Below are 26,306 nucleotides of genomic sequence, written 5' to 3'. Positions count from 1 at the left end.
ATATTTATCAAAATCTACGTGAATCTAGAATATATTGCCGAGTATGTTGAAATATTATTTCATTTTCCTGTTGGCTTAATTCCAAACTACCAAAAAGTATCAGCTGTAGGTCCAGAGGAATGAAATAGTTTAGTTCAAGATATAATTTAATTCTTTGTTGTACATAATTGTTACAGGATGACCACATTGACAGTGTCGGAAATTTATTAGATTTGCATGGAATAGGTCATTGTTTAAGGTACTAGCTCTGTTTCTTAAACTGGTATGTTAAATGTTAAGTTTTCTATCACCAATCAGATAATATTTTGGAACATATAAATTTTGAAGATTTAGGAGAGAATTCTTAAACGCTGTATGTGAAACTCTGCGTCTTATGTCTAGGTCTAAATGGTTCCAAAGTCGGATTGTAGAAGGGAAAAAGGATGAGTTTGAAAGTTGAAGTCGGAAATTAGGAAGAGAATAATTATCGGCATTACGGAGGTTGTATTGTGAATTTTCGGAGACAAGAGGAGACAGTAGAGAAGTAAGATATGTTGGCGTGAAATTATTGTGAATTTTGTAGAATAGTTGAAGTTTTCTCCTAGATCTCCTCTGAGATAAGGGTTCGAATCCACTTTCAGAGTATAAAGATGTTCTGCTAGAATAAGAGGGTAGACCCGTGATTATCCGTGCAGACTCAAGTTGAAGTTTTTCTAGTTTGTCTGCGTCACCGAGAGTACACCCATCCATACCTCGCAACAGTATTCTAGTAATGGAAGAATATAGGATCGGTATATTTTATTAAGAGTTGGTCTATTTAATATATATTTTAGTTTGCGCGGTACACTTACCTGTTTTGAAACGTTTTGGCATATATTAAATATGGCATATATCCATTCAGCATGCCGTTTCCATAGATGCGTCATGTAAATAATATGTTCATGTGGGTGGACAGGAAATTGAATTGGATTATTCTGATTACGTCACGCACGTATATCTGGTGCGCTCTACCATTGTGAAGCTTGCCTAGTCTCAAAGTTAGGTAGACCTCTATTAGGACTTCTGTATCTTGGGGCTACAGATAAAACCGCTGCTATCCGACGTGTTGATTACTTAGGCCAGATTAAGGTTATCGTTAACAACCTCACACGCCTAGCCAGTATCTGTCGGGGAAAGTTCAGTACCAGCACGTGCGGGGGAGTGCTTCAACGGTATAGTATTTCACGTATTTCAATTTGTCTTAGTAATGCGCGTCTATTCTCCCGCCGAGTTAAAATACGTCTTGATAGATTATGTGTCAATTTTGTACTGCTGTCCTGTTGTATGTTTTTAGGTTTTTTTTGTTCATTCACCTATCGAGTTGTATGTGTTTAGTTTGTGTATGTCCATTCTCCTACCGAGTTGTGTGTGTTTAGTTTGTGTGTGTTCATTCTCCTGTCGAGTTGTGTGTGTTTAGTTTGTGTGTGTTCATTCTACTGTCGAGTTGTATGTGTTTAGTTTGTGTGTGTTCATTCTCCTGTCGAGTTGTATTTCCTGTCGAGTTGTATGTGTTAAGTTTGTGTGTGTTCATTCTCCTGTCGAGTTGTATGTGTTAAGTTTGTGTGTGTCCATTCACCTGTCGAGTTGTATGCGTTTAATTTGTGTGTGTCCATTCTCCTGTCGAGTTGTATGTGTTTAGTTTGTATGTGTCCATTCTCCTGTCGAGTTGTGTGTGTTTATTTTGTGTGTGTTCATTCACCTGTCGAGTTGTATGTGTTTAGTTTGTGTGTGTTCATTCTACTGTCGAGTTGTATGTGTTTAGTTTGTGTGTGTTCATTCTACTGTCGAGTTGTATGTGTTTAGTTTGTGTGTGTTCATTCTACTGTCGAGTTGTATGTGTTTAGTTTGTGTGTGTTCATTCACCTGTCGAGTTGTATGTGTTTAGTTTGTGTCTGTTCATTCTCCTGTTGAGTTGTGTGTGTTTAGTTTGTGTGTGTTCATTCACCTGTCGTGTTGTATGCGTTTAGTTTGTGTGTGTGCATTCTCCTGTCGAGTTGTATGTGTTTAGTTTGTGTGTGTCCATTCTCCTGTCGAGTTGTGTGTGTTTATTTTGTGTGTGTTCATTCACCTGTCGAGTTGTATGCGTTTATTTTGTGTGTGTCCATTCTCCTGTCGAGTTGTATGTGTTTAGTTTGTGTTTGTTCATTCTCCTGTCGAGTTGTGTGTGTTTAGTTTGCGTGTGTTCATTCACCTGTCGAGTTGTATGTGTTTAGTTTGTGTGTGTTCATTCACCTGTCGAGTTGTATGTGTTTAATTTGTGTGTGTCCATTCTCCTGTCGAGTTGTATGTGTTAAGTTTGTGTCTGTTCATTCTCCTGTCGAGTTGTATGTGTTAAGTTTGTGTCTGTTCATTCTCCTGTCGAGTTGTATTTCCTGTCGAGTTGTATGTGTTTAGTTTATGTGTGTCCATTCTTCTGTCGAGTTGTATGTTGTTATTTTGTGTGTGTCCATTCTGCTGTCGAGTTTTACGGGTTTCGTTTATGTGCGTCCATTCTTCTATCTTAGTAAAGTATTTGTTAAGTTTGTATTCGTCCATTGTCTTACCTTGTGTATACCTGCTTTAGATAACTACATATACATACTGTACCGACAACAACAAGGTATACTCAGTATAATGGCAATGCAGTTCTTAGGTGTTTGTTAAGACGCTTATTTAGGTATTGTCTTATTCTACAAATAACACCTTTGTTTCAGTTTCCATGAAAACATGTGTTCCAATGGTAGTTCAGGGAATGTGATGTTTTACCTCGTTTCAATTTGTTGCACATTAATTTGAAATTGCAGCGAACTCTAACTTGGACATCTCACTACCTATCTGCTGTATACGGGCATCGGAAAGTTGTTATCCTGTTAAACGAGGGGTGCCCACATCCAAACTAGAATGGAGTGAATGGTCCAAATTGATAAGCTAGGCTTTATTTGCAGAAAGAAAAGCTAGGGTTAGGTTATCGTTAACTTGGGTTTCTCTTTTGAATCAATAGAAAAGGTTCCTTTGTGGTTTGGTTTGGTTTGGTTTAATTTTGCTTAACGTCCTAATTACAGCTAAGATCATTTAAGGACGTGCCTTCACGTGTGTAGTGTATGCGTGCTTGCATGTGTGTATGCAGGAGACATGGAATGTTGGTGTGCTTGCCTCCTTGTGATAGCGCGGATCTGATGCCAACTTTATAGTGCCATCTCACTGAAATGCCATGCCGAAGGCACCAAGCACAGCATTTCGCCCGGTCATAATATTGACAACGGGAACCAGTTGTTGCCATTCCCCTAAAGGCTGAACGTTAAGCAGGGAATAACAACTACCATTTTTAAGATCTTTGGTATGTCCCGGCCTGGGGACAGAACCCATTGCCTTCTTCACCTGGGCGAACGCTCAACAATCAAGCCAAAAGTGAGGTGTTGCCAAGCAAGGCGCTAGGAAAATAAAACGTAATCAGAAGTAGAAAGAAAGATAAAGATCCCTGATATTGCAATGGGTCCAGCAATTTTATTTTGGTCGTTTTTATGTCCCCTAATAGAGGATTCCAAAGTAAATCCCCAATTCTGAAGGGGTTTCCCTCATTAGTCGCCTCCTACGATCATGCAGTGGGTGACAGCAGGTGTATTCTTTTTCCGATTCACCACCTGTATGAGTTGTTCCTTAGAGAGACTGAAGTTGGAAAAGGGACAAACGTGTTTTTTTATTGGATGATTATAGAAAAACCTGGAGCTTTAATTTCGAAATAGTACCTGGTAGTTACACCTTTATGTATTCTACATGATAATATCCCGTTTAACCTCATCATAAAAGTAGGTTACTACCGCCTAGTTCGAATTGGCAAATTGCCACCTTCATGTTATTTTCTCTGTATCATTTCAGAAACAATTATGTGTTGCAGGTTTATTCAAAATTTTGACATGTTGAAGTTCCCAGTGGTGTTGCATGACCAGTAGAGCGGTGTGTGAGCTGTTATATAACAAAGCTGTGATAGTAAGGGATAAACAAGTCGTATAAGTTGTAACTCTTCTTCGTTATATAAAACATAGCCCGAACTTCCTCTGGTCCTCAACAGACTTAAACATTTTGACAGACAGATGTCTGGTGTGGGGCCAGAGCGCACTGCTATATTATGAAAACGTGGAATCTCTCCCGATACCGTTTGGTATTGGGGAGTGACTAATCAACAAAAAGACGCGGTCCGGAAATCTTCTAAACAAAAATAACACATTCCGTTTTCGGTCAGGATCACTACGGTTTGTTGATTAGTCACCCTAGGCCTATGACCTACAAAAACGGCGTTCGCTCAGGTTGGAAATTTTGAACGATTAAAAATCGAAGACTCTACTGAATTTAGCAGCTGTTGGTGATAAAAAGAGCTGATTTGGATCAATAAATAGTTCATTTATCGATAGATGTGAGGTATGTGTTGTGTCATAGTAGATTTTTGTTGTCAGCACCTCATAATTCTCCGATACCAAACGGTGTCGGAGAATTCCACGTTTTCATAAAGCAGTGCTCTCTGGGCCCACACCAGACATCTATATATCAAAATGTTTAAGTCTGGTGTCGTGGTCATTGGTGTTGAGGAAACTCGGGCTATACAAAACGGAAAGTTCATCCTCTTTTAGGTAAAGCGTGAATCCCTACCTTAAACTAACTATACAACAAATCCCCATATTGAGTATTTAAAAGACCCCATCTTGTTTTCTTTCTGTCTGCTCTGATTCAGGAAAACTTCAAGTAGCGAATTGCGCAACAATCTTTTCATAGGTAAGAGTTCGTGCTATCTTTTTAGAATCAAATTTGAAATAGTTTCCTTTGTATTATAACAGCCCACAGAAAACGTTGTAAGCTCCTTGGCTGTGACATAACCTCTTAACAACAATAGTAATGACGATTCCGGAGGCATTTAAATCCTCGCATTACTTTAACCCGTCAGTGACCTACATACGTTAAATTGTTTGCTTTGGCTATGTCCAGTGTTGTTCATTGTGTGTTTGACCACATAATTGACCACATGATTACACAAGTACAATGACTGGGAATCGATAGACTAACTGTCTTTCCGTGTTCAACCTCGGAGAAAGGCATTCCAATCAAACACATGGGATTGGTTTCGTGTAACTATACGTTTGTATATATGTGAACGTTTAATTGCATCGAGCACAGATCCAGTTTTATAGTTAATAGTTGTGGGTCGTCACACCCGAACAGGAGCCGCCGATTAACAATACAGGACCTATTTCAAGGTATTTTTGCTGATATGACCCAGTCGTGCCTAAAATTTGGGGAAAACGTTATGTTTTTGTGTGATCGAGAAATTATTTATGCAGGACAACACTTTTGTTTCAAAGTGTGCAATGATACACACATTCTATGATCGGTCGGACATTTCTTATAATATTCCCTCTTCAAAATATGTTTGTTCGTGTTTGAGGTCGGAGTTTTGAGTTTTGAAATCATCCGTGATTGGATATGCTAAGCAACTGACGTAATTCATAATATACAGCGCCCTTCGAAGTACATGTACATATGTATGATTCTCACATTTTCTACTACACACTGCTCACTGGTCAAAATGTACTCCACCAAATAACTATGTAATACACAACTGTCGGTATAATGAATATCCCAGTATGTTATGTTTTTGTTCATTATGGGTGAACGAACGATTGTCAACATTTACATGTAGGATTATTTATTTACATGGTAAAATGTTGATGCGGTAGGCGATCAAGCGAGACCAACACAAAGTAAAATGGTAAAATACAAGAGAAAACATGAATACTATTTTGAGAGGTCGATGTCTGGTTTTCTCTACTGTATTTTATACACTTTGTTTACGAACGCAAGCACTTATATTTAATATCCGAATAGAAGGAATGTGCTTTCGAGCATGAAATAATGGAAGGTAACGCCAATAGTCTGTTTTCTTTATCACAGCTGCGTGAAACTATAGAAAAATACTATGTAAATCCGTGTTGAAACGTTGACCTGACTCAATTTAGATATATGAATTGAGGTCGACGTCACCGCCGATTATGATCTACAGGCCAACAGCGATCTGAAATCTATATGTAAGTTTCGCAACCTGTACAGTATCAATAACGTCTAAGTGGATTGTTATTTGTCTATTTTAGCGAGTCACTTCGCCATGTAGATATAGTATATAGCAATATACGATTACTGGGAGCCACTAGGCAGAACATTAAACCAAGTATATATTTGTGAACGAGAACAGCAAACATGTGTCTCTGTTGAAATCAACGAAAGGATTGAATGATTTGTTTTCAATGAACGCAAGGTAATTACTTACATGAATAGATTTACATTCCAACTTGATACTTGTTTGTGACTTAAACTAGAATTATTCCCTATTATTTTAGATCTTGGAGTGTCTTTGTTGTAACAAACGATATTCCAGGAAAGTTCTAACGTCATCTAAATGTTTGATTCTTATAGTGATTCGTCGTCATGCGTGGCGGGGAGAGAAGCGTCATTGTGACACTGACTTCACTGCGTTCATGACCTGTATGAAAGCCATTTCTTCTGGTTATGTTGATATATACGCTATATATCAGTGGAAATGGAAATTACACGTGGAAACACTTATAACTAGTTAATGCTGCTATATTATGTTTATGACGATTATACGCTACTGCAGTTACACTCACTGCTTCTAATTCATCAAGAAATAACAAATTCAATATAACTGAACCACAAGAACTTATGATCAACTTGAAACGTGATTATTTTCTTCTTGTATCTTTCCATCATACTCCCTAGCTGCTATTCGAGCATGGACATTTAAAAAAGTGATGACGTCATTGTTGCGGTATTTGTAATTCTAGCTTCTGATTGGTTAAAGTTGTTTGACAAAGAAATAACAGTCTTTTCCGTATTTTTGAAATTTTTATATCAAGGAATTTATTACATACAGACTGTACAAATGTAAAATGTGTGTACTTTAGTTTATAAACTTCTACTTGAAATTATGCAAAGTGCGCACAGTTTTATATAATTACTGTATAAGCACCTTAATCAATCTTGTTAATTTCTTAAGCATTTTTACGGACAGAGTGGTAGCAATTACCATATCTGTCCACTATGTATTCTGTCATGCAGGTCATACGTTTTTCCGATCCGTTAAATAAAAATGGAAGAAATACTGAACTATGAAATAAATAACGAAAATGAGAAAGGCATAGGATACAAATTCTTTGTAAGATTAGAATGAGTATATACATGTATTTTGGTTATACCACGATAATTGACAATTTACAAGAGTATAACCTAAAAAAGGAAGGGGCATCAAAACAGTGACGTCATATACCGGAGCTACTTACATACGCTGTACACATCGCCTTTCAATATGGATGTTAAGTACATATTGAAACACAAGTCTGTTAAAAGTTTGACCATCGGACCTGTTTTAATAGGTTCATGTTGTATTGACAGTCCGTGTCCTTTGTTCCGTAAGTTACCTTAGCCACTGGAATCTGAGTAATTGTTGTTACCTCATTAATGTACGTTGACAAAAAAACTGTTTCATTGTTGTGAAATAAAGTTTACTCGAAAAACACCACGGATGAAATTCCATCTGACTAAACCCCAATTGAGATAGGCTGGTCTGTTGAGAGAAAACGTCACATATGCCCATATGTTTTGCACGATTTCTCACTTGAGTAAGATATTGGTAGGGGTGAGGAACCGTGTTGCGAACAAAACCATTATACACGATTTCTCACCCCGACACGGTTTCTCACCATAAACCTAAGTTGTTGGTGAACAAATGTACTATAGGTAACTTGCCTTATTAGGGACCCTCTGTGAACGGGTTTAAGAAACATATTTGTTTTTATATCGATATCTACATTTTGTATGTTTTATTCCCCCCAGGTATGCGAGGTGTTCTGTATGATGACGTATTACAAGAATGATGACCAGCTAGTGATACTCAAACCCTTTGTCCACCAAGTCGGTGGTCACACGTGCTTGTTTGAAATCACACAGGAAACAATATGTAAACCGTACCAGGAGCGGGAGTTCCAGTTTTATCAGAACCTACCCGAAAATATGAAGGAATTCACGCCACATTACAAAGGTAGGTACACATTTACATATAGGACTATAGTAAGTTAACGTCTGCACACTGCACCTGTGCAGGCTCGGGAAAACATTGGCCTGCTACATCCCACTGTATTTTGTTTGAGGCGACTTATGCCTCCCCCGTTTTGGTTTTTCTCTGTGTCTTCTGCTTAGAGGGCACTCGGGACCCCTCTCTGTTTTTCTTCTCTCAAGTTTGTTTTGTTTGCTGTGTTTCTGTAAGCTCCTTTGGTAACCTCTTGTCAGATAGATATTTTGGGCTGTGATTCCATAGGCGCCTTTGGTAAGCTCTTGTCAGATAGACATTTTTGGGCTGTGATTCTATAGGCGCCATTGGTAAGCTCTTGTCAGATAGACATTTTCGGGCTGTGATTCTATGGGCGCCATTGGTAAGCTCTTGTCAGATAGACATTTTTGGGCTGTGATTCTATAGGCGCCATTGGTTAGCTCTTGTCAGATAGACATTTTTGGGCTGTGATTCTATATAGGCGCCTTTGGCAAGCTCTTTTCAGATAGACATTTTGGGCTGTGAATCTATAGGCGCCCTTGGTAAGCTCTTGTCGTGTTAAAAGTTTCAGGATGTAGCATCAGTATGACGTCATTAATTATGCTATTCGATATTCCAGTTCTTCACTTTTTGAAGTATGGGTTGTAATACGACTGGAGATGAGGAAGCTGGAAATTGAAGAAACAAAATACTTAGTTTGACTATCGGATTTGACTTTTAAATCAACGAAAACTTATAGAAAAACAATTACGACACCAGTTAAAACCATACCCTTTGTTTATCACACAATAGAACATCATACACATGAGTAAAGAGATTTGTTTGAAACTTCCCGAACACTGTTAACAGACGTCTGCGAGTTTAAACCACTCTGTACGTCGCTATACACGCGTATACGGCTTTCAAACATCACGTCTATCGGTGGGGCTCGATACGGGCCCATTGCTCACACCGATGCATACATCGCTTTGATTCGAATCTAAAACTGTTCAGTTGTAATGATAACAGAACTTTCAATTCATATGAACGTAATAAAACGTTTCTTACCAGAAAAGTGTATTGATCATATACTTATCTAAGTACATGTAGATGTAGTTTATAAAGTTTTGTAAAAGAATTCTTAAAGTGAGATCTACAACGCCTAATTTTATGATTTATGGCGAGCTATAGGGTCGTGTGCCATTGGAAATAAATGTTAAACTAAGAATGCTAGGTTTTTGGAATAGAATAATTAGTAATGAAAACAAACTCAGCAGCATATTACTACGACTGGCTTTACATTTGCAAAACGATGATACTCTGCCGTTCAAATGGGTTAACTATATAAAAGGCATTTTCAATGAAACGGGATTTTCTTACATATTTGATAATGAATTACAGATGCCTGATGGATTTTACAAATGCATGTTAAAACAACGGCTTATTGATCATTTTGTACAGCAATGGTTCGATGACATTACTATAGCTCATCTCGTGGGCAGTACTCACTCTATTTAAAACGGAATTTGGTATAGAAAAATATTTATTAAATTTACCAGAACATATTAGAACACCAATAACAAAACTGCGCACTTCGAATTTGAAGTTCCGCATTGAAACAGGTAGTTGGTATATAACATACCCCGAGATAATCGACTATGTAATTTGTGCGCCGAAAGTGTCCGGGATGAATTTCATTATCTATTTGAATGCAATAATATAACTATATCCACCTTATGTAACAAATATATTCCTCGTTATTAATGTACACACACAAATATTTACAAGTTTAAAGGTCTTTTATCATTATGCAATCAACGAGTTCTGACAGGTTTATCTATTTTCCTTACCAAAATGGCTCCTCTTTTGTGAATGATGCATATGTATAACTGTTAATAGTTATATAACTTGGGAATTATATGTATGTTTATTTATGTTTGCTATGTATTTTCCATTGTATGTCATATCATGTTACTATACCGTACCGGTTCTAAATGGAACTGTCCATTCTTTCAGTTATTGTACTTCATTTTCCATATCTGCAACTTTATTTCCTCATGTAACACATACTATGTGTCTTGAGTGTTAATAAAAATCTAAATCTAATCTAAAATTTCTGAAAGCAGCATCAGATTTCTAGGTCCGACCTTATTTCATAAACGAACAACTCTGGTCCAACCGGTTAACCCTTTCACCACTGTAGACCAAAATAGACTCATCCACATCAATGCATGGCAGAGTCTACTAAATGTACATAGGGGTGAAAGGATTAAACCGGTTGGATCGCGATACACGAAAGCGGTCCATACGTATTATGAGACTCCATTTAAGTCTCCCTCAGAGAAAGTGTAGAACTACCTGCCTCTCTGTCTCTATCATACTGCATGTGTATTGTAAGAGGCGNGGGGGGGTGTTCTGCTTTGTAAAGAAGAAAAAAACAATCAAGAAACCAAGCTTGGTCTGCTTCGCCCACTACAGCACCAAAGGTCTCGTTCTGATCTACCGTACTCACCATTTCGGTCTTGTCCCGCTTGGCGTCTTCCTAATGTCTTGGCTGGTGCGAGGACGTTAAACCCCAAAAGTTGACTTTACCGCATTCTGCGTTTCTTCCACGCATGCTTCTCAGTCGTGATAAGTCAATACGTCGTCTAGCTACTGAATATTCAAACCTATCTCACTGTAACGAATATGAAAATGATTGACAGTCAAATTTATTATGTATGTGCTCTATTATTTTGTTACGTAAACATTTTATCCCGACACCTCTCTTGCCAAATAATATACTATTTGGCATTAACCATTGACACACATGATAAAACAAATATATGCATCAGTAACTTCCCGCTACGGTACATGACTTATCAGATTGCCATAGATAACGGAAAACTACCAGTGCAAAAAGAGCCTGCTTTGTTGGAATATATTTGCAGCTGTGTTCTTGCTGACGAAGATTGTAAACTGTCTCGCTGAAACAGTAACGAGTAAGCTATCGTTATACACTGTGATCGATAGCTCGCCTCTCATTATGTCCTTATTAATCACAGTCATGAATTATTTGTATCTCTTCAGGCCTCGTGTGTGTCAAATGTAGCCATGACAACGACAGTCCCACGTTCTACGCTGAAGTACCCGGATATATCCTTCGGAACACAGAACATCAAAACAACGAGTAAGTCTAGAGTTATCCCGAATCAACAACGAGGTGTGCGATGAATAATGGATTGATTGAGTATTGATTATCTCTACTTTAGTCCTTTGTTTATTAAAATGTTGATGGGCTGAAAATAGGATTTCGGTTATGTTCCGTGTGCTTTAAATTGTCATTGTGTAAAATAAGTCCCTTCCCAATGTTGATATTAGTACAGATATGTAAATCGTAAACATAAGTCTATCCAAATACGAATGTTCAAAGAAATTTGCTGTTTAAGTTATGGAACGTATATATTAGATTTTTGGCTAGCATCAAAACGTATATTAAAGGACAAAATGAGTTTTTTTAATGTGTCTTTAACGTTATACTTCTATAAACCTTTAACTGTGTAGTGTATAGATTAACTGCACAGTAAACCGCAATATAATGCCACCAAGTCTACCTCCAACATATTTTAATATTTCTTTCTCATTAAAGCATCCAACTTCCTTTCAATGATTTCTTGATATATATATATATGGCTCAACATATATGACAGTAAGTATGGCGAGGTTTTGCTGTATATATCCCAAAAGCTCCATTTGTTAAACAATAATCTACGGGGCATTGGTTGTGTTTTTGTGTACTAGTTGTGATTGTTTTGTATCTACAGAGGGAGAAGCGATGAGGTGAAGTCGGGGTTAGACAATTGGAGTGTTTCCTGTATAGACCGCCAGATGCAGCGTAATGGCTTCTGGTCAAACAACGTCGACCAGAGTATCCTTTACTTTACGTAAATCAATCTTATTGCAAAACAAACGTATATTTGACAGTTTATTCACATCTCACATCCTTTGCATTACAAATAAATACATTTTGTTAGTATCAGCAACTTTAAAAACCTTACATAGAGTGAGTGTAATGAAGTTACAGGTGTGGGACCGCACAACGCACCAAAAATAGCGTGCGCACACCGTGCATACATCTGAAAGAACTTGAACGTCTAAAACTTGAACATCGTTCACACACCGTCCGCACATCGTCCACACATGGTGCGCACAACTGTGCGATTGAGCAATCGTTCGCCCCGTTGTGCGCTTCTCTCCGCACAACTGTGCGATTTGGTATCAATTGTAGATCAAAATTACGGAATGACAAAAATACGGAAGGCTTGTATCGGATTATGTGCACTGTGTATATATCTGTAATTTCTCATCACAATAATCAAGATTATACAATTTCACAATGCGTGTTACACAGTATTACAGCGACCGTTAGGCTGTCAAGAATGGGTTTGGCTCCAAGGTAACAGAACAGGTAAATAACAATTTTATGAGTGTCCGGAGTTTTACCTGACCAGTGCCTGACACACAGAGCTGATATGCGATACCGTTTGACCGTAATGAATAGTATTTGTTATTTGCATTCGTTTGTCTATAGCTCTCCTTCACCTGGATTTTCACACCCCCGGCCTTACCCGACGAGTTACGTAAGTGCCCCAGGCGGGGAGAAAACTACGGTCCAGGTACATGTACAAAGTGGTTATATTTACCTGTATACGGGATTGTGTTGTAATTTTACATGTGTCGATTAAGTTTGTTTAAAAACACAGAAAGCACAATTTCTAAATATCAGAATGTATAGACAGAAAGATAAGTTTATAGATGTTGCTAGAATATAGAAACATACGTAAACATCAAGTTTATATGTTTAACAACAGATCAAGATAAGGTAAAGAAAAGTTCGAAGCATCAATGGTTGACTTTGTTAAAGTTTTGGATGATTTAAATGGACTTTCTACCTGACAGGGTTGTGGTTAATCTGTTGACGCAGGCCTAATAGATCTATATGCAAGGGGTCGCGGTGGCCATGTGGTTAAGACATCTGACATTCTGCTAAATGTACCACTAGCCCTCCACCACTGGGTCGCGGGTTCGAGACATACGTGGGGCAGTCGCCAAGAACTGGCCGTTGGTCGGTGGTTTTTCTCTGGGAACTCCGGCTTTCCTCCACCACCACCACCATCACCACCACCTGGCACGTCCTTAAATGACCATAGCTGTTTTTAGGACGTTAAACAAAACAACCATTTATGCAAGTAACTTTGATATGGCGAATAGAAAATAAAATGCTGCGCGATCATCACAGCAGGACAGAATCATACAACTCAAATACAAAAACAGGAAAGAGGCGGAACGGAAGCGAATAGAGTCCTTGCAAAATTGGAGCGAAATTAAATAACCATTTTCCATTTTTGCATAACAAATCTCTTCATTTCTTCATAAAGCTGTTATGTTTTAAGGTATGCTATGTGAACAGAAGTCTTCAGGTAAAGCTATCCTACTGTTCTATCTGTACGTACATCCTTAACCTATCAAAGAGTTTATCATGCTTGGTAATCTGGTCGGCTCACTAAGAATGCCCTGTATACTGGACCTCAAGATGGGAACCCGACAACATGGCGACGATTCTTCAGAGGAGAAGAAGAAGCTGCTGGAAGATCGATGCGCACATTCAACTTCCGCTTCCCTAGGTCTGCGCATCTGCGGCATGCAAGTAAGTTATCCAAACCGAACGATGTCGAACCGTTTTTAATGTTGTAAATATAGAGATTTTTAGTTGCGTTTTTCGGAAATATTGAAAGGAGAATAAGGTGTTGGGGGGGGGGGGGGGGGGGGGGGGGGGGGGGGGGGGGGGGCTGTTTTAAATGGACACATCAATGTTAAATGGACATATCGAGCTTGGCGAACGTGATTGAGTTGATATCCCATGGATCATGGGGCCGTGTCCATTCAGACGGTCAGGACCGACAACTTTCTGTCAGCGGGTTATAATTCATGCAATGTCATGGGATTACAACCAAGTACCAACCAGCTATACAATACAGCGTTACATTCTTTGAGTATGACCGTTCAGCTGTAGTGTTCACTGTCTGACGGAGACTTGTGTAGGGTTATAATTACCCCACGACAAAGTAATCGGAAACATAATGACGGCCAGGCTTCCTGTCTACTAGGATGGATGTGTATCGAAGTGTTAACAACTTATGTCAACGGTTTCAAAATTTTCATTAAATGCCTAATTTGAAAGAAATATCGCTCAATCTTTTCTTCCTTTACGGATCGTCATTGATAAGTTCGTATAATGGGTCTCGATCTATTTAACGTGGTGTTAATGTCGGACACTGTATGGTTTGTAAGGAAGCATTTATTCATGAACTGTTTAATTTGCAGTTTTGTGGTTGTAAGGTATGTAGTGTTATTGGACTAAAACTGTTTGCTTTGAGATTGTAATGCTGTAGTGTAACTGGTACTTGACTCTAAATAATTGCTGTGAGATTGTATTACTGTAGTGTGACCGATACTTGATTAAATAATTGCTGTGAGAATGTATTACTGTAGTGAAACTGGTACTTGACTCGAAATAATTGCTGTGAGATTGTTATACTGGAGTGTAACTGGTACTTGACTATATAATTGCTGTGAGATTGTAATGCTGTAGTGTAACTGGTACTTGATACTAAATATTTGCTGTGAGATTGTTACACTGTAGTGTAACTGGCACTTGATTCTAAATAATTGCTGTTAGATTGTATTTCTGTAGTGTAACTGGAACTTGACTCTAAATAATTGCTGTTAGATTGTATTTCTGTAGTGTAACTGGTACGTGACTAAATAATTGCCGTGAGATTGTATTACTGTCCCGTAACCGATACTTGCCTAAATAATTGCTGTGAGATTGTAATACTGTAGTGTAACTGGTACTTGATTCTAAATATTTGCTGTGAGATTGTATTACTGTACCGTAACCGATACTTGACTAAATAATTGCTGTGAGATTGTCATACTGTAGTGTAACTGGTACTTGACTCTAAACAATTGCTGTGAGATTGTATTACTGAAGTGTGACCGATACTTGATTAAATAATTGCTGTGAGATTGTCATACTGTAGTGTAACCGATACTTGACTAAATAATTGCTGTGAGATTGTATTACTGTAGTGTAACTGGTACTTGACTCTAAACAATTGCTGTGAGATTGTCATACTGTAGTGTAACTGGTACTTGACTCTAAATAATTGCTGTGAGATTGTATTACTGTAGTGTAACTGGTACTTGACTCTAAATAATTGCTGTGAGATTGTAATACTGTAGTGTAACTGGTACTTGACTCTAAATAATTGCTGTGAGATTGTATTACTGTAGTGTAACTGGTACTTGACTAAATAATTGCTGTGAGATTGTATTACTGTAGTGTAACTGGTACTTGACTCTAAACAATTGCTGTGAGATTGTCATACTGTAGTGTAACTGGTACTTGACTCTAAATAATTGCTGTGAGATTGTATTACTGTAGTGTAACTGGTACTTGACTCTAAATAATTGCTGTGAGATTGTATTACTGTAGTGTAACTGGTACTTGACTCTAAATAATTGCTGTGAGATTGTATTACTGTAGTGTAACTGGTACTTGACTCTAAATAATTGCTGTGAGATTGTATTACTGTAGTGTAACTGGTACTTGACTCTAAATAATTGCTGTGAGATTGTATTACTGTAGTGTAACTGGTACTTGACTCTAAACAATTGCTGTGAGATTGTCATACTGTAGTGTAACTGGAACTTGACTCTAAATAATTGCTGTGAGATTGTATTACTGTAGTGTAACTGGTACTTGACTAAATAATTGCTGTGAGATTGTATTACTGTAGTGTAACTGGTACTTGACTCTAAACAATTGCTGTGAGATTGTCATACTGTAGTGTAACTGGTACTTGACTCTAAATAATTGCTGTGAGATTGTATTACTGTAGTGTAACTGGTACTTGACTCTAAATAATTGCTGTGAGATTGTAATACTGTAGTGTAACTGGTACTTGACTCTAAATAATTGCTGTGAGATTGTATTACTGTAGTGTAACTGGTACTTGACTCTAAATAATTGCTGTGAGATTGTATTACTGTAGTGTAACTGGTACTTGACTCTAAATAATTGCTGTGAGATTGTATTACTGTAGTGTAACTGGTACTTGACTCTAAATAATTGCTGTGAGATTGTATTACTGTAGTGTAACTGGTACTTGACTCTAAATAATTGCTGTGAGATTGTATTACTGTAGTGTAACTGGTACTTGACTCTAAATAATTGCTGTGAGATTGTAATACTGTAGTGTAACTGGTACTTGACTCTAAATAATTGCTGTGAGATTGTATTACTGTAGTGTAACTGGTACTTGACTCTAAATAATTGCTGTGAGATTGTATTACTGTAGTGTAACTGGTACTTGACTCTAAATAATTGCTGTGAGATTGTATTACTGTAGTGTAACTGGTACTTGACTCTAAATAATTGCTGTGAGATTGTATTACTGTAGTGTAACTGGTACTTGACTCTAAATAATTGCTGTGAGATTGTATTACTGTAGTGTAACTGGTACTTGACTCTAAATAATTGCTGTGAGATTGTATTACTGTAGTGTAACTGGTACTTGACTCTAAATAATTGCTGTGAGATTGTATTACTGTAGTGTAACTGGTACTTGACTAAATAATTGCTGTGAGATTGTATTACTGTAGTGTAACTGGTACTTGACTCTAAACAATTGCTGTGAGATTGTCATACTGTAGTGTAACTGGTACTTGACTCTAAATAATTGCTGTGAGATTGTATTACTGTAGTGTAACTGGTACTTGACTCTAAATAATTGCTATGATATTGTAATACTGTAGTGTAACTGGCACTTGATTCTAAATAATTGCTGTGAGATTGTAATACTGTAGTGTAACTGGTACTTGACTCTAAACAATTGCTGTGAGATTGTAATACTGGAGTGTAACTGGTACTTGACTAAATAATTGATGTGAGATTGTAATACTGTAGTGTAATTGGTACTTTACTAAATAATTGCTGTCAGATTGTAATACTGTAGTGTAACTGATACTTGACTAAACAATTGCTGTGAGATTGTGTTAATGTAGTGTAACTGATACTTGACTAAATAATTGCTGTGAGATTGTAATACTGTAGTGTAACTGATACTTGACTAAACAATTGCTGTGAGATTGTGTTAATGTAGTGTAACTGATACTTGACTAAATCATTGCTGTGAGATTGTATTACTGTAGTGTAACTGGTACTTGACTCTAAACAATTGCTGTGAGATTGTAATACTGGAGCGTAACTGGTACTTGACTAAATAATTGCTGTGAGCTTGTAATACTGTAGTGTAATTGGTACTTTACTAAATAATTGCTGTGAGATTGTAATACTGTAGTGTAACTGATACTTGACTAAATAATTGCTGTGAGATTGTAATACTGTAGTGTAACTAGTACTTTACTCTTAATAATTGCTGTGAGATTGTATTACTGTAGTGTAACTGGTACTTGACTTTAAATAACTGCTGTGAGATTGTAATACTCTAGTGTAATTGGTACTTGACTTTAAATAATTGCTGTGAGATTGTATTACTGTAGTGTAACTGGTACTTGACTCTAAATAATTGCTGTGAGATTGTATTACTGTACCGTAACTGATACTTGACTAAATAATTGCTGTGAGATTGTAAGACATTTGTGAAGTAGTACTAGAAATGTTTGGCGTGTGTATTGTCACGTGACAAGAAACATTTGCTGTTGTTTTGTCACACAGTTTTACTTTACTAGAAATATTACTTGTGTTATTGTACTATGTTACTGTACTAGAAATGTTCCCCGTGACCTTGTTAGCTTTGAGTATGAAGTGTTACCGGACTAGAAATGTTGCCCGTGACCTTGTTAACTCTGAGTATGTAGTGTTACTGTACTAGTAATGTTCCCCGTGACCTTGTTAACTCTGAGTATGTAGTGTTACTAGACTAGAAATGTTGCCCGTGACCTTGTTAACTCTGAGTATGGAGTGTTATCGGACTAGAAATGTTCCCCGTGACCTTGTTAACTCTGAGTATGAAGTGTTACCGGACTAGAAATGTTCCCCGTGACCTTGTTAACACTGAGTATGTAGTGTTACTAGACTAGAAATGTTGCCCGTGACCTTGTTAACTCTGAGTATGAAGTGTTACCGGACTAGAAATGTTCCCCGTGACCTTGTTAACTCTGAGTATGTAGTGTTACTGGACTAGAAATGTTCCCCGTGACCTTGTTAACACTGAGTATGAAGTGTTACCGGACTAGAAATGTTCCCCGTGACCTTGTTAACTCTGAGTATGTAGTGTTACTGGACTAGAAATGTTCCCCGTGACCTTGTTAGCTTTGAGTATGAAGTGTTACCGGACTAGTAATGTTCCCCGTGACCTTGTTAACTCTGAGTATGTAGTGTTACTGGACTAGAAATGTTCCCCCTGACCTTGTTAACACTGAGTATGTAGTGTTACTAGACTAGAAATGTTGCCCGTGACCTTGTTAACACTGAGTATGAAGTGTTACTTGGGTAGAAATGTTCCCCGTGACCTTGTTAACACTGGGTATGAAGTGTTACTGTACTAGAAATGTTCCCCGTGACCTTGTTAACACTGAGTATGAAGTGTTACTTGGGTAGAAATGTTCCCCGTGACCTTGTTAACACTGAGTATGAAGTGTTACTGTACTAGAAATGTTCCCCGTGACCTTGTTAACACTGAGTATGAAGTGTTACTTGGGTAGAAATGTTCCCCGTGACCTTGTTAACACTGAGTATGAAGTGTTACTGTACTAGAAATGTTCCCCGTGACCTTGTTAACACTGAGTATGAAGTGTTACTTGGGTAGAAATGTTCCCCGTGACCTTGTTAACTCTGAGTATGAAGTGTTAATGGACTAGAAATGTTGCCCGTGACCTTGTTAACACTGAGTATGAATTGTTACTGGACTAGAAATGTTGCCCGTGACCTTGTTAACACTGAGTATGTAGTGTTACTGGACTAGAAATGTTGCCCGTGACCTTGTTAACACTGAGTATGAAGTGTTACTGGGGTAGAAATGTGTCTTAAAGATTGTAAATTATGTGGCGTCACGTTATTTGTTGAATTTACGATTTACCATAACACAAAAGCCACGAAACTTACACTACACTGTCGCATATGAATTCTTGATTTATTTAAGCTATTAATAGACCATGCTATTCGTGCTATATTTTACATTCTCCCACACCTCAGAAGTATCATATTAAGTATTGGTAAAGTCATGTCGCGGTTGTCGTTAATCGCTGACTTTTGCTGAAGGTACTGCAATATAATTACACACAAAACAGTTTTATTCCTACATCCATTTTTGACACATGCGTTAGGTAACGCAAGTGTCTTGGGGATCGCGCATGCTACGAAATTTGCTTAACGTGGAACTGCACTATCGATACATACGCCATCTATGACTATATTTACCTTGGACGCTTAATATTAAGAGTTTTGTTGTTGACAGGTATACCAGGCGGAAACTAACAGTTACCTATCTTACGACAAGTACCACGGTCGGGCCCTAGACGATAATGGTCTTCGTCAGGATCTTCGGCAGTTCTTCCACAACAGCCAAACCATAAACATACGTGAAATTTCTCGGATGATACAGAAACTGCGCAGACTGCATCACGTGCTATCTACACAGGATACTTTTTACTTCTTCTCATCGTCGTTACTACTGTTTTACGACGGTTACATTGAAAATTATCAGTGTTCCGACCAATCAAAACAAGCAAATGAATCTTCCGAACGAAATTCTGACCAATCAGAAGAGGATTTATCCAGTAACAACTCGTCACATGATTTCCCCGATCAAATTAAAGTGGAGGAAACTGAGGACGGAAAAGTTGACCAGTCTGGTTGTGATGACGACATGGCCACTGCAGATGCCCGGATGATAGATTTTGCTCACACGGTGCTGAAGTCGGACGTAAAGGAACACCAAGGCGGTGTGGAGGAAGGCATTCTTTTTGGTCTTGTCAACCTTATAGACATATTACAATCAATCGCTGAGAGTTAAAATACCTCTCATTTGTAGGAGAGTAAAAAGTTTCTAGTTTGCGGGATTTACATTCTATATTTTGCCGTTGAAATCTTTGATTTAACCGACAGGTTTTTTCGACTATCGAATTTAAATCCTTGCAAATAAGCTTGGTGTAATTATTCCGAAATTGACTAATCGCAAAGCATGAATGATATCCAATAACCTTTTTTGAAAAGGAAACATTGAACAGTCATGTCAGGGAATGCCGACCTAACCTTAAATAGCATTGATTAGATAATCGTCATTATATTGTTTGCTCTGTGAGAAACAATATATCTGGCATTGTTAATCCATGTGTGTAGCTTAATCAGTCCTATCTCGTGTATTAGATCACCATTTTTAAGGGCTGCAACGATATATATTCCTCACGATACGATACGAATCGCGATACGATGCTTTCGATACGATACGTATCACGATACAAATATCTGCTTAAAAGGTCAACTTCATAATGATTGAGTGCAGGATGTTGTCATAGACTTCAATAGTATATACTATCGAAATATATTTTTGTATTCTTTGTAGTACTTTTGGGTATGACTGCACAGTTGACCACATCTTTACTGAAGGACATTTTTAGGGGTTTGATAAAAATTAATTCAAAATTTAAGTGCTGCTAGTGTATCAGGAGACAGGCAAACAAAACAATTCGGTACGATACACAAGAAAGTATCGTGATACGATACAATACGATATATCGTTGCAGCCCTTCCATTTTATCACAAAGCTGTATTTTGGTTTATATAATTACCGCATTAGGAGAGCATCCCCGTTATGAAACCAACCACTGTTTTGCCTTCCCTTTGGTGGTCTTTATAAATACGTGTTTACATATCAGTAGACAGGGTTTATACATATCACGTGTACAATGTGATCACCACAAACCAGTGTTCTGGACATTTATGTGTCTATGTTACTAATATACTTCCACCACTAAATGTAATACTAATAGTGTGGGCAGCATTGATGATGTATTTTTCGCATATATACGTTTTGTTAGTATTTTGAATTTCGCCACGATCTATTTTTTTTACAAGATTTTACCATCTAGAGTAAGGCTATGTTTTATTGATAACCAGACACAACTGTACCATGTCAGGTTAAACCAGACACAACTGTAACATTGTCAGGTTAAAGTTGTTTGTACGTTTTTTGTTCACTGGTTTACTAACTTTTTGCTATCTCCCTTTTGCCGATGGTGCATGTCACACGAACCAGTCTATGTACACTATGCCACTGAACAAGTAACTACTCCTATAAATCTATTGATACTTCATTTAAATCTTAACACCACTTTTAAAAACTATTACTTCGAACATCATAGATTTGTTTAGTTGAGACAAGCTTTGAAAAGCTTGGCTATCGATGATATCAAAAACATCTGACTGCCTTAACATGCCCGTGTCTGGTAAAAGTTATAAGTGATGTCCTGTTGACTTAATTCGTTTGTAATTCGTCAAACTTAAAATTTTACGCAGAACGTTACAAATAGTGAATATTAAAAAAAAAAAAAAACATGTCTAACCTGCCAATATGGGCCTGTTACGAATCAATAAAGTTTGATTCGTACCAACCTATGCCTTTTCTAAATTACTTCGTATAAGTCTGCAGTCATTATTAGTTTCTAGACCTCGTATAAAAGGTGTTGACGGTGTTGTAAAATTGCTAATGACCACCAGTTCTTGCCCTCTATGACGATTTCTTATGCTCTTTGGGTGACTTTCCTTATACCAACCAATGTTCGTTTCTTAAGACGTCCTAATTCTAAATAAAAGATAGGTTATTCACCTGAAGGTCATTGTAATGCTTAGAGACTGTAGTTACCTGGGTTACAAGTGTATTAAGCTACAGGAACCCTCTATGTAATATTGACAGGTACGGCCTTTAATGACTTTCGTGTTAACGTTAAAGTGAACATTAATACTTATACCATATATAAACCCTACCTTACCTATCGTTGATTCAATCAAGGGACCATCATATCTAATAATAATACATATTATATAAGAATGTATATCGTACGTGTTCAAATATTAAATATTGATATTTTTATTTTCCAAAGTCTTAATACATGTGATGCTATCTATCTATACACACGCTGTTATTCCTGTTGTTAGTGAGATCCGATTTTTAACCATGATATTTCAGTGTCTATCATAATTAAGTACATGCCCCCCGGTAGGGTCAATACTGACCTTCATCCATTTAACGAAGCAAACACCTTTCCTACAAAAACAAAAAGACTTTATTTTGTCGGTAATGTCTGTCCTTTTTTGTGTCTCCGCGATGGCGGTACTCTTCTGGAGACCACTTTGTCGTTATGTGCTGACGCTGTGGGAATTTGCCCTCACGTGATGATGCTGAGGGTTTGTTGTCCTCGTCTGGTGACGCTGTGGATATTTTGACCTCATGTGTTGACGCTGTGGGAATCGTGTCGTCGTGTGTTGACACTGAGGGTATTTTGACATTTTGTCCTCATGTATTGACGCGGAGGGTATTTTGACCTCATGTGTTGATGCGGATGGTAATTTTACCTCGTGTGTTGACGCTGAGGGTATTTTGACATCATGTGTTGACGCGGAGGGTATTTTTACCTCGTGTGTTGACGCTGAGGGTATTTTGACCTCGTGTGGTGGCGCTGTATTTGTACTCGTATGTTGACACTGAGAATATTTTGTTGTCCTCGTGTGTTGACACTGTGGGTATTTGTTCTCGTGTGTTTATGCTGAGGGTATTTGTTCTGGTGTGTTGACGCAGAGGGAATTGTGTCGTCGTGTGTTGGCGCGGAGGGTATTTGTCCTTAGTGTGTTGACACTGAGGGTATTTTGATCTTGTGTGTTGACGTTGTAGGTCTTGTTTCCTCGTTTGGTGACGCTGTGGGTAGTTTATTCTCCTGTGTTGACGATGAGGGTATTTTTCCTCGTGTTGTCGCTGTAGGTTTTTAAGTGCAATATATAACAAACAGTATAAATTAGCTGTCAACGATACCACTGTGGATCGATTCACATATATTTTTCAGAATGATTTTTATATGAATTTAGTTTGCTTGGGAAATTCATTGTAAGACACACTGTATATGTCAGAATCAATATATGTTGATCCGTTTATTCCTATGTTGTACGTACATAATTACATTATTACACACACAAAAAAATACAAAAAGATATCTGTTTTATCGTGGAATGGGTAGCTGCTTTCTGTAATGTATGTGTTAGTAACACGGGCCTAGGTCTGCCAGAGTTGTCTCCCGTTAATTCAGCTGTTAACTGTATTATATGTTTCGCACATATATATCCAGTTCAACCTTCCAATACATGTCATACAGCTTGCCTCTTCTTATTCGAATTAATTGATATGACACATGTTTAATTAATTCTTTGGCTCATGACCTACTTTATATACTAACCGTTCATTTACGTTGCTCTACTAAACAGGGTTATCCTACCAAGTGTATTTTTGTTAAAACTTGGATGAGGTTGTTTAACAATATAGAATTTATTGATATATAATTTTCTTTTCTATTTACTTTCGTGATGTGTTCTTTATCTTAATGTCATATTTTTAAAATTCAACTTTATGAACTTACTTTCTGGTACCAAGTTACTTTTAATAAACCCAACTTATTCAGCATCATTCCTCCCAGAAAGAAATGTATTATATTATTAGGCATGTTTATAACCTGTGATGTGTTTTTTAACTGACAAAACAACCTGAAGACTTACATTAAATTTTGTCGATAATGGTTATATAAAAATTTGTCGAATGAATAGATCGTAGGTATTGTATGGAAAAAAATAATAAAACATTTGTATCGGCCTGATCGATGCTTTAAAAGGGGTTCGTAATATAAGGTAAAAATGTGATGATTTATATTCACACGGAACATCTTGTAACATATAGCTGTAAGCAGAGAAGTTGTTATGTTAGACACGCCACCATCCTCGATAACCAGGAGTGACGCTCACTTTCACCCTCTACACCCCTGGAATAAGTCATAGCAAAAATGAAGGCATGCGGCTAGCTATTTGATTGGTGTCAGGTAATAAAAGAAACTGAACAATCATAAGACCGATACTTATCCTTTGAAGATTACAAAGGAGCGACGCCCGACTTCAAAGCCTGTCATTTTTTACCATTACGCGACCGCGGGATCTTTTGATTTACATCAAAGGACCCAAGTAGACTTCTTGTCTCAACAACAAGGTGGTGCACATTGAGACTTCAGCTTTGCTATGACTTATTCCAGGGGTGCAGAGAGCGAAAGTGAACGTTACCCGTGGATATCGAGGATGATTCCAGGGGTGCAGAGAGCGAAAGTGAGCGTAACTCGTGGATATCAAGGAAGATTCTAGGGGTGCAGAGAGCGAACGTGAGCATAACCCGTGAATATCGAGGATGATTCCAGGGGTGCAGAGAGAGAAAGTGAGCGTAACCCTTGGATATCGAGGATGATTCCAAGGGTCCAGAGAGAGAAAGTGAGCGTAACCCGTGGATATCGAGGATGAGTCCAAGGGTGCAGAGAGCGAAAGTGAGCGTAATCCTTGGTTATCGAGGATGATTCCAGTGGTGCAGAGAGCGAAAGTGAGCGTAACTCGTGGATATCAAGGAAGATTCTAGGGGTGCAGAGAGCGAAAGTGAGCGTAACCCGTGGATATCGAGGATGATTCCAGGGGTGCAGAGAGAGAAAGTGAGCGTAACGCGTGGATATTGAGGATGATTCCAGGGGTGCAGAGAGAGAAAGTGAGCGTAACCCGTGGATCCAGGGGTGAAGAGAGCGAAAGTGAGCGTAACCCGTGGATATCGAGGAAGATTCTAGGGGTGCAGAGAGCGAAAGTGAGCGTAACCCGTGGATATCGAAGATGATTCCATGGGTGCAGAGAGCGAAAGTGAGCGTAACCCGTGGATATTGAGGATGGCACGCCACAAGTGTTCACTCTGTCGTTCATAGTGTTATATTGATGGTATATGTCTTTGTCATGCAATGTAGCAAATATCATTTTTAATATGTTTTAAATTTTTGATGTCTTTTTACGGAACCAGATGTTTTAATATTATACAAAATTGTTAAACTCAATATTTTACAATTTTCCTTTTGTCACTATTTACTACTATACATCGCCTATTTTTCAATCAGTAAACTATATTAGGTACAAACTATTATACGCATCATCGTACCATTGTTCTGCTGACAATGATGCCATTGTTATTAATTGTTTGTTTTGGAAACATCCAATATTTTTTTATATTTCCTAAGGTCATGTTGCGATATTATGTACAGTGTCGCACGTATTGCCCGACTTGGTAAGTATAGTACTGCCAACACGATGCCTCTATTCGCTTTAGACAAGTACAAGTGCTTTCAAGTGCCTGAATTGAAATTGATGGATGGTTTATTATTTTAAATATGATAACTTCTATGTCTATTTTCTAACTGAAGTGAAATAAAGTCTCTAATAAAAGTCGCTGCGTTATTTTTGTCCTGGTCGACTGGTATGTTGGAACAACCCCAAATGGCTGTCTGCATCTCCTAACCTAACTGATCATACCGATGTTATGAAATTTAGGCATTTGCCAAAATAACATTACTGGATTGAACGCCTTGTTAGCTTGTCCAAATCGTGTCAATCCAGTGAAAAAAACAGTTAAAATGACATAAATAGGCCCTACGATCTATAAACACTGACGTCATGAAACATAAACTACAGTATTGGCGTAACGTCTCAATCCATCCTCCCGTTATAGATGTCTCCCTGAATATAAGGATAAATTAAGCTCCGCGTGACCTACTAGGTACATGTAAGTTATGAAATTCAGATAATGTCATTTTGTTGCATTCAGTTGCATTAGTTATCAAACGAGATTGACGTGTTTTAAATCCGGTGAACTATTTTTATGAAGACCTCGGCCTTCATGCTTAATTATTGTCTACGTAAATCTTGCTATGTACCATTTTAATAAAATATTGTACAAGTGCTTTACATTCAAATTGCATATAAAAGTTCCGATTTTAAGTGGGGGGTCGGGTTGGTTGAATGAATAGCTCCGGTCGAGGATGCTGTCGATGACTCGTTTTTATTTCAATAGAAGAAACATTTTATCTTAAGACAAGCGTGCAA

General features: G+C 37.8%; 1 protein-coding gene across 4 annotated transcripts in view; it reads left to right on the top strand.

Annotated features, from left to right (window-relative positions):
• LOC110461778 (inositol hexakisphosphate kinase 2-like) overlaps positions 1 to 24,505 on the top strand; it is a 26,164-nt gene extending 1,659 nt beyond the window's left edge. For 2 of the 4 annotated variants that reach the window (XM_021515432.1, XM_021515435.1), the window contains exons 2-6: positions 7,894 to 8,098; positions 11,156 to 11,255; positions 11,890 to 11,993; positions 13,597 to 13,772; positions 19,609 to 24,505. In XM_021515432.1, coding sequence (XP_021371107.1) covers positions 7,912 to 8,098; positions 11,156 to 11,255; positions 11,890 to 11,993; positions 13,597 to 13,772; positions 19,609 to 20,166 — 1,125 coding nt within the window. In that variant the 5' untranslated portion in view covers positions 7,894 to 7,911 and the 3' untranslated portion in view covers positions 20,167 to 24,505. Of the gene's footprint in view, positions 1 to 1,011; positions 1,191 to 5,168; positions 5,244 to 7,893; positions 8,099 to 11,155; positions 11,256 to 11,889; positions 11,994 to 13,596; positions 13,773 to 19,608 lie in introns of those variants that run through there. The other 2 variants (XM_021515433.1, XM_021515434.1) reach the window with 2 other exon arrangements.
• The last annotated feature ends 1,801 nt before the right edge of the window (positions 24,506 to 26,306 follow it).

This window comes from Mizuhopecten yessoensis, unplaced genomic scaffold (assembly GCF_002113885.1).
Source record: "Mizuhopecten yessoensis strain PY_sf001 unplaced genomic scaffold, ASM211388v2 scaffold10661, whole genome shotgun sequence".
Taxonomy (NCBI): Eukaryota; Metazoa; Mollusca; class Bivalvia; order Pectinida; family Pectinidae; genus Mizuhopecten; species Mizuhopecten yessoensis.
This window is presented reverse-complemented; position numbering and strand designations above follow the sequence as displayed.